This window comes from Mycetomoellerius zeteki, unplaced genomic scaffold (assembly GCF_001594055.1).
Source record: "Mycetomoellerius zeteki isolate Tzet28-1 unplaced genomic scaffold, Tzet1.0 scaffold62, whole genome shotgun sequence".
In the NCBI taxonomy this organism is placed as follows: Eukaryota; Metazoa; Arthropoda; class Insecta; order Hymenoptera; family Formicidae; genus Mycetomoellerius; species Mycetomoellerius zeteki.
The window spans coordinates 4,035,604-4,044,277 of NW_017257632.1; the positions used below are offsets into that span (position 1 = coordinate 4,035,604).

General features: G+C 32.3%; 1 protein-coding gene across 3 annotated transcripts; it reads right to left on the reverse strand.

Annotated features, from left to right (window-relative positions):
• Positions 1–2,089: 2,089 nt before the first annotated feature.
• On the reverse strand, positions 2,090–7,706 carry LOC108728569 (stAR-related lipid transfer protein 7, mitochondrial). 3 transcript variants are annotated; one of them, XM_018457183.1, is made up of 7 exons: positions 7,660–7,672; positions 6,960–7,574; positions 6,729–6,883; positions 6,332–6,600; positions 6,130–6,257; positions 3,198–3,337; positions 2,090–3,082 (listed from the first exon to the last, which is right to left on the reverse strand). In XM_018457183.1, the coding sequence occupies exons 2-7, from the start codon at positions 7,367–7,369 to the stop codon at positions 2,724–2,726; spliced, it is 1,461 nt and encodes a 486-aa protein (XP_018312685.1). In that variant the 5' UTR covers positions 7,370–7,574; positions 7,660–7,672; the 3' UTR covers positions 2,090–2,723. The 3 variants fall into 3 exon arrangements, with proteins under 3 accessions (XP_018312685.1, XP_018312686.1, XP_018312684.1); XM_018457184.1 differs by having other exon boundaries at positions 6,332–6,597; positions 6,960–7,706; XM_018457182.1 differs by having other exon boundaries at positions 6,960–7,706.
• Between the last annotated feature and the right edge of the window lie 968 nt (positions 7,707–8,674).

Consider the following 8,674-nt stretch of genomic DNA (forward strand, 5'->3'; position numbering starts at 1 on the left):
CCATTTTTGCCAATATAAAATCAGGAGAGTTGCGCTCAAGAAGACTAGAGACCAGGAGAGTCAACTCGCGTGGTGGGGGTGAGTCAAAAAACTATTCACACGATGTGCAGCGGCACTGCGCATTGTGTGAAAGTTCGATATAAGAGCGACAAAGTGACGATTATAGAACGATAGAGCGACAACTATATAGAGCGACAGAGAGGACTAATGAAGCGCAAGAGTGGGGGAAGTTATCCGTCGCCACTTTTTGCCTCACCCCCACTACCGCTATTGGCACGAGTTGACTCTCCTGGTTCTAGTCTTCTTGGTTGCGCTACTGTATATACTGTGACCCCACCGCGTCCTACCCGTCATCCATGATGTAAAAAGGCAAGGACTCCGTTCGGTTTGCACGCTCACACGCTGTAAGCGCTCATGTTTAAAAGCGCTGTTTTTTAGTGTTCTATTGGCTATTTGTAAGCGTTAGGCCGGAATCAGGGGGTCGATTATGTATCTCGAAATGAGGTGAAAATTACAAAAGTGAGCAAATTCACTAGTTATTGATTCGGATCACTGATCATCTAGATTTTAGAACAGCGACTTCGTGCGAAAGCGAACCGTTTTTTATACTCGATAAATTTATTTTTAGCACATCTTTCTATGTATAATACCTTTTGATAAACTTATACGTTAACAAATGATATAAAATGATATGTAAATAACATTTTACAAGAAATAGATAAATAATTATATATTATTTATTATTAATATCATGATTAATATATAATAATTTATTTACATGATATTATCAAATGAAATTTACTACTTTTATATTTCCTCTATGATCATTCCTTATACAATTTTAAAAGCGTTACAATATTATTTTCATATATGCAATATATAAATATATATTATATATAAATATATCATATATATTTATATGTATTTACATTACACATACATGTAATTATATATACAATAGAAAACACTTAAAATATATTTGTATACTATTATATACATTTACATATTTTATATTTCGCATGAAAATTAAAGTTTATTTATAACTTCAACCACAATTTCAAAAATATTAAATTTCTTGAATGTAAAATCAAGAATTTGGCAATAGAGAGAAATTTTTATTAACTCTTTAAAAACCGATGTGTTTATATATTGCCCGAAAAGATTAATTATAAGAATACATTACCTATAATAAAAATTTGATAAAAATATAACATCGGAAGAACTGACTCTTTGTTGGTATAAATTTGTGACGTTTATATTTATTACACACAAAGGAAAGATTGAAATATCATATTTGTGTTGTCTACCTATATTTACACACAGAGAGAAAATTATAACATACAGGGTACATATATATATATGTGTATATATATATATATATACACAGGATTTTGCGCGATCCTCACAAAAGTAACGCGTTACCATTACCATTACTTCTTGAAAAAAGTTACTCGTTACCAATTTTAAAAAGTAACATGTGATCGTTACCGTTACTTGAAAAGTAACGATTCGTTACTTTTTTATAACTTTAAATTTTTATAAAACTAAGTTATTAGATTTTAAAGTTACATTAGCTGATAATGAATTTAATATTAAATGTGAAATAAATATTCAAACTAGAAACTCTCTACTAACTAGTTTGTATATAGAACAAGCTTTTCTCTATATTAAACTTATCTACAGTTTTACAAATTCTTCATTTTCTTAATATCGTTATTTTAATGTACTCATTTTTATAAGAATTTAGATTAAACAGATAATAGATTAAACATTGTTTTTAAACATTAATGTTCCCTGGTGGAAATAAATCAGTGAAATTTTTATCTCAATAGATCTATTTCAGTATAATTCATAATGAAATGAGTCAATTGATAGAGATTTCAGCGATTTTCAGCGATTTCAGCGATTTATTTCTACCAAAGTTATTATTATGTGTATTTTAATATTTATTGCCCGTGTCAAAAATTTACAATATACATACATATATGTAATGTGGGTAATGCTCCAGATCAGGGGATCTCCCCAATGACCTTGACCTTGATATATGTTGTCAAGGTCATGACCCTAAAAGATTTCCAACAAGTTTTAGGTGGCTTTCAAAGGTTAAAAAAAACTTCACAAAAAAATAAATGATCATATATTATGTATTCATCCTCTATGTGTGAGGAATGCTCCTAAAGTTTAGCTGTACCTTTTAGTTATACCCTGTATAAATATATACAAATATATCTTATGTGTCTATGTTTAGAGATACAATTAATTGAATTTGTTTTGTACAGATATTTTTATACTATATGAATTATAAAATTTAAGCAGTTTCTCACATATCACCTTTCCATAATCTAAAAATCAGATTACCTTTTGCTTACTCTTGTTCATTATCTTACGACACATAATGCAAATTTACGATTAACAAATGGATTAAAGGCGATGACATACCTAATCAGTCTCACTTCTTGTTTAATATTTTTGTTTCTTCTCTTTATAAAAAATGGAACCCATACTTTTAAAAAAAAAAGAGGATGAACAATTGTCATATTCACACAATTTCATTCTTATTATCAATGAAATCATGTATCATCCAAGAATATGTTAATAAAATGTCACTTGTTCTATACATCCATGAATCTGTTCTATAGCTTTATCGGCAGATTATTGTTTCCTCCATGCGAAATCACGTTAAAACATCTACTAGTCAAAAGTTACTTCATTAAATCCATTTGTCAAAAATCCAAAAATGCAAATAATTTCGTAAGATAGAAATAATGTAATAAACCTTGCTCTTCTTTGGGTGCAGAAGTGGTATCCTTATTTTCACTTTCCGCCAAGTCATTTTCTTGTTGTACATCGTGTGTTAGATCTAACTTGTTAGTATCGTTAGTAGAATCGCCTTGTTGATCTTTATGATCTCTCATAGGTTTTTTATTGTTCTTTAACTTATCTTCTACATCGATTTGCTGTTTGGAAACGTCCTCTTCAGATAAAGTGAGATGATTACTGTCAGGTGCATTTTTTTTCATCAGTTTATATTTTTGGTAATCCTTTGAGGCCCGTCTCATGCGAATTAGAAAGTCTGGTAAACCTAAAATAATAATTAGTTATTACAAATTTATATATAATTAGTTATTACAGTTATAATTAGTTATTACAAATGCATTAAAAAAATTTTATAATTGATTTTGTAATTTTTGACAAACCTCTCAATGCTACCCATGCAGTGACAGCAGATGGTACGGAGACACCAGGATCGTCAAAATAAGTAAGTCCAAATTCAATGCCTGGTTCATGAAATTCTGTATAAGGCTTTATCACCATGTATGACCAATACGTTCGAACTCTGTTACATAGAGATATTAAAGTGTTAATTATTCATTGACAACGAGAAGACTAAATCTCCCTCTCTCCGCCTCCCCGTCTCTCTCTCTCTCTCTCTCTCTCTCTCTCTCTCTCTCTCTCTCTCTCTCATTGGGATATTTAATTTCGATAGCTTAAATGTTCAGTTATTAAATTAAAGCTCCTGAGTTAGTCACTACAGTCATATTGAATCGTGACATCAGAAGTGAGAAATAACATGTTAATTTTTGTTATGTGCCGTTTATAAATAAAAACAATTTGGATAAAACAAAACGATGAGATCGCTTTAAAACATTTATAAAAATAGATGAAAATTTTGCTTATCCCCTCTGACAATCAGTAAATAATCATAAAAAGTGGTAAAAAGCATATGTAAGTAAAAATAGGCTACGCATGTGCATTAAATAAAAGCATTTTATGTGCCTTTTATCACTTTTTACGATTATTTACTGATTGTCAGAGGGGATAAGCAAAATTTTCATCTATTTTTATAAATGTTAAAATTAAAAAATTTTTATAAATGACTGTCAGGGGGGATAAGGATTAAAGGATACCTTTCGTCCATTTTTATAATTATTTTAAAACAATCTCATCATTTCATTTTATCCAAATTGTCTTTATTTATAAATAGCACGTACTTGATAAAAATTAATGTGTCATTTCTCGCATCTAACATCACGATTCAATATGGCCGTGATGACTATTCAGCCTTAATTACTTAAAAAACTGTTTTATTAACAAAATATAATACTAAAAGAATTTAAAATTAAAGATCAACTGACTTAATGATTTTTCATATACATATATGGGGCATTCCACGTGAAAGGAGTCCACCTAAAAATAAACTGTATGGAATCTTTAAAATAATCATGAAAACATGTAAGTAGACATATTGTATAATATTGAAGATAAAAAAAATAAGTATTATATGCCTTGCATCCAAGATATTGGAGATAGTCGTTTAAAACAGTTCTCCTTTTGGTATCATTCGTAGTTAAAAAATTACAAAATATATAAAATTTTTTAGGATTTTTCCCGTACTTTCAAATAAAAAAGTTAATTTTAATGAGAAAAAATGAATAGTGTGGAAAAAATCAATTTTTTAATTTTAAGTTTAAGTAAATAAATAAAATATTATATCCACTTTTAAAAATCTGAAAAAATTCTCAAAAATACTCCAGTATATGTAGAATATGATGCCACAAAGGAAATTTTGAGATCGCAATGGGATCCATTAGTAAATGAATTTTTTTTTCTAAGCAAAATTTGAATTTACACCAAAAACTTGATATAATATCACTTTATTAATTAATCTAATTACTTAATACCACATAATACATTTATATAACTAATATATAACTAATTACTCAACACTACGTAATCTATTTTTAACATACAGGGTGTCCCAAAAGGTCGAGACACCTGAATATCTCGGAAAATATAATATATTTTTGCAAAAGTGTTTCAGACAAAAGTTGTAGGGTCCAAAAAGACCTATTTACTGATCAATTTGACCTTGGGTGGTGTTGCCAAGGTCAGATCAAGATTACATCGATTTTTTAAAATGGAATACTCTACTTTCAAAGCCATTGGAGGTTGTACCTCTTATTTCCATTTTTACGTAAAAATGAATTTTTAGTGGAAAAATGAAAATAAGAGGCATAATCTCTAATGGCCTTGATCTTGACAAATGTTATCCAGGACATGATCCTGAACAAGTAAATAGATCTTTTGAACCCTACAACTTTTGTCTGAAACATTTTTCTGTAAAAATTATATTTTCCGAAATATTCAGTTGTCCCGATGGAACCTTTTGGAACACTCTGCATGTTAAAAATATATTACGCAGTGTTGAGTAATTAGTTAGATATTAGTTATATAAATGTATTATGTAATATTAAGTAATTAGATTAATTAATAAAGTGATTATCAAGTTTTTGATGGAAATTCAAATTTGGCTTAGAAAAAAAGATTCATTTACTAGTGAATCCCATTGCGATCTCAAAATTTATCTCAATATTCTAGACTATGATGCCGCAAAGGAAATTTTGAGCTCGTAATGGGATCCATTAGTAAATGAATTTTTTTTCCTAAGCAAAATTTGAATTTCCATCAAAAACTTGATAATTACTTTATTAATTAATCTAATTACTTAATATTATATAATACACACACATTTTTATAACTAATATCTAACTAATTACTCAACACTATATAATAAATTTTTACACATATGAATTTTTTAAGATTTTTCCCGTACTTTCAGATTAAAAAGTTAATTTTAATGAGAAAAAATGAATAGTGTGGAAAAAAATCAATTTTTTAACTTTAAGTAAATAAAAATGAAAAATTATATTCACTTTTAAAAATCTGAAAAAATTCTCAAAAATACTCCAATATATGTTTCTACATATATTGGAGCTTTTTTAAAATTAAAATTAACTCATTAAAATTAACTTTTTTATCTGAAAGTACGGGAACAATCTTAAAAAATTCATGTGTAAAAATTTTATGTATTTTGTAGTTTTAACTACAAATGACAACAAAAGAAGAATTCCTTTAAACGACTATCTCCAATATCTTGGATGCAAAAAAAAAAGGCATATAATACTTTTTTTTTATCTTCAACATTATACAATATGTCCACTTACATATTTTCATGATTATTTTAAAGATTCCAAACAGTTTATTTTTAGGTGGACTCCTTTCACATGGAATGCCCCATATTATGAATGTTTGAATATTGACTGTTAATGCTGATTGTTCTTTACATACCTATAAATTCCTCGCTTTTCTGGTACATCGGGATGTTCCGTCACTCGACTGACAATAACTACAAGTCCTTTTTCTCTATCCATGATCCATCGTCGTTGATACACATAATCTCTATTAGAAAATAATTTCTGCACAAATACAAATTAACGAATCATTAAGTGGACAGATTCATCTAAAAAATGCCATATTATATCGCACTTACAGGCCAGATCATTTCCCAATGGATAACATCAGTGCTATGATTAACAGACGATTTGGACTTTGGATCGGTCTCAATAATCTGTAACTCCTGAGCAGTGGGATCCCATTGCTTTCTGTAATCTACATCGATTTGTACTTGTAAAAAATCTTCAGCGGTAACGTCGGAGAATGAACCATATACTTTATAGGCAAACAATCCACCCGAATCAGGTTCTACTTTCCTCCATATTAACATATCCTGACGCTCGATGAAAGGTTGCCAACCATCTGCTGTACATATTTTGTATATTATATATAAAAATTTGACATACTTAAACAATATATAATATAAAATCAAATATATTTATGTATATAATAAAATGTTTCAAAGTTGAATAGTTGATACAAGAAAAACTTACAATTTTCATTAGAAGCATCAGAAGGCTGAACTTTATTACATTTACAATATTTTATATCAGGCTGTATAGTATCAATAACAATTCGCAAATGACACTTTGTACAGACCACTGTAGAGTCTCGTAATCTATAAATTCCTTCAATCTCACGATTATACCTGCGACATAGAATGTCAAAAAAGATTATTTAGGAATATATTACATATGTCTTGTTCTTACAAACATAGCAAGTACCTATTAATTTCTTCATCATTTATCCTGTCGCGATCCCAGTTGTACATGCTTACTCCGGCAACGCTTATCAGAAAGTTTTTGGCGTTCTTAGCAAGTCTGAGTCTCCACAACCGCATGAATTCTCTCAGTGCTACTTCATCCCATATTCTCGTATAGAGATGGAATATCTGTATATACCTCCTGATCCTCTGGGCCGCCACAAATTCAAACTGTTTCTTGCATGCCTGAGCTGTCTGCGTACCCTGTTCTCGGAACCATGAGCTTATCCTCCTGCGGTAGCTGCCAAGTTTGCCGCGACCTTGCGTCCTCGGACCGCAGTGTTGTAGAACGAGTGCTAATTTGTTAGTGCCGCTACCGTAACTACTATTGAATCTTCTGAGAGCATAACCGGACAGCTTCCACGTGTACATCGTTCGCTCTCGACGCTGTTACGAATCCCTCGTACGGAGCACAGTCAGTCCATTCGGTCTCATTTACTACATCCGGACCTACGGTGACTTACCACGTACAGATAATCGCGGACTCGTGGTGATACACCTCGTACACACCCGGTCTCGAGTTTTTTCCGTTCTCGCCGTCGATGAAAACGTATCACAAGTGCAAGAGGTATCCTCTCTTCTAGATCAACGCATACTATTAATTATCGTGAAACCAATTATACGAGAAAATTGCGATCATCATTATTGCTCGCGATGCCTACATAATCATCGATCGTGGAGGAATCGTGGAGGAACTGAATGAAGACGGACTCAGGACTGACGGAGGACGGCGCCAACGGCGCTGATAGCGGAGCAGTTGCGCGGCGAGCATGTGCGAGGTTGGGTTGGAGTCGTTTAGGCTGCGTTCGGAAACATCACCCGGGTGCCCCCTGTGTATCATCTTAGGTTTGTCGCGTCGCAAGCTCCAACATGCTCCAACATGCTCCTACCATAGCTCCTACTCACTCTACTAAGCACGTTGGAGCAAGTAAGAGCTATGATAGGAGCATATTGGAACATGTTGGAGCATGCAACGCGAACAAACCTCTCATCTTTGGCTGCATTCCGTTTTATGCATGATGTGCATAATGCATAATTTATTCTTGGCTGCGATCCACTTGACGCTACAAACGCTTCGAAGCGTTGAACGACCAATCAGAACAAAGAATTTTACGAATTGACTAATCAAAGAATGGCTGCGTTCAGCAGACTCAACAGTTTTGCAACCGTTTTATGATTGGCTGCGTTCAGCAGACTCAACAGTTTTGCAACCGTTTTATGATTGTCTGCTGAGATAGGACCATTCTTCTAGATCTAAAAGTATGATCCAATTAGCGCGAAGGAAACTTACAACAGTTGCAAAACAAACGTTCTGCTGAACGCAGCCAATGGCTGCATTCAGCGGACTCAACAGTTGAGCGAGCGTTCGCTGCTATTGACGTATTCTTCTAGATCTAAAATTCTGATTGGATGATCTAAAAGAATACACCAATAACAGCGAGCGCTCACTCAACTGTTGAGTCCGCTGAATGCGCCCAATGCTTCGAAGCGTTTGTAGCGTCAAGTGGACCGCAGCCCTTGTTTAATATTCGGTGAATAACAAGGATAAAAGATGCATCATGCGCATCATCGTGAAACGGAACGCAGCCTTTATTTAACATTGGGTGAACAACAAGGATAAAACGATACATCACAGAGGCACTCGGGTGATATTTCCGAACGCAGCCTGGTGAGAAG

Excerpts from the sequence above, each read along its gene's own strand:
- LOC108728569 (XM_018457182.1), bottom strand. The coding sequence starts at position 7,369 with ATGTACACGTGGAAGCTGTCCGGTTATGCTCTCAGAAGATTCAATAGT. Across the intron at positions 6,258-6,331 it reads ATTGGGAAATGATCTGGCCT|AAATTATTTTCTAATAGAGA; the intron begins GTAAGTGCGATA and ends GTATTTGTGCAG. Across the intron at positions 3,083-3,197 it reads TGCATGGGTAGCATTGAGAG|GTTTACCAGACTTTCTAATT; the intron begins GTTTGTCAAAAA and ends TTATTATTTTAG.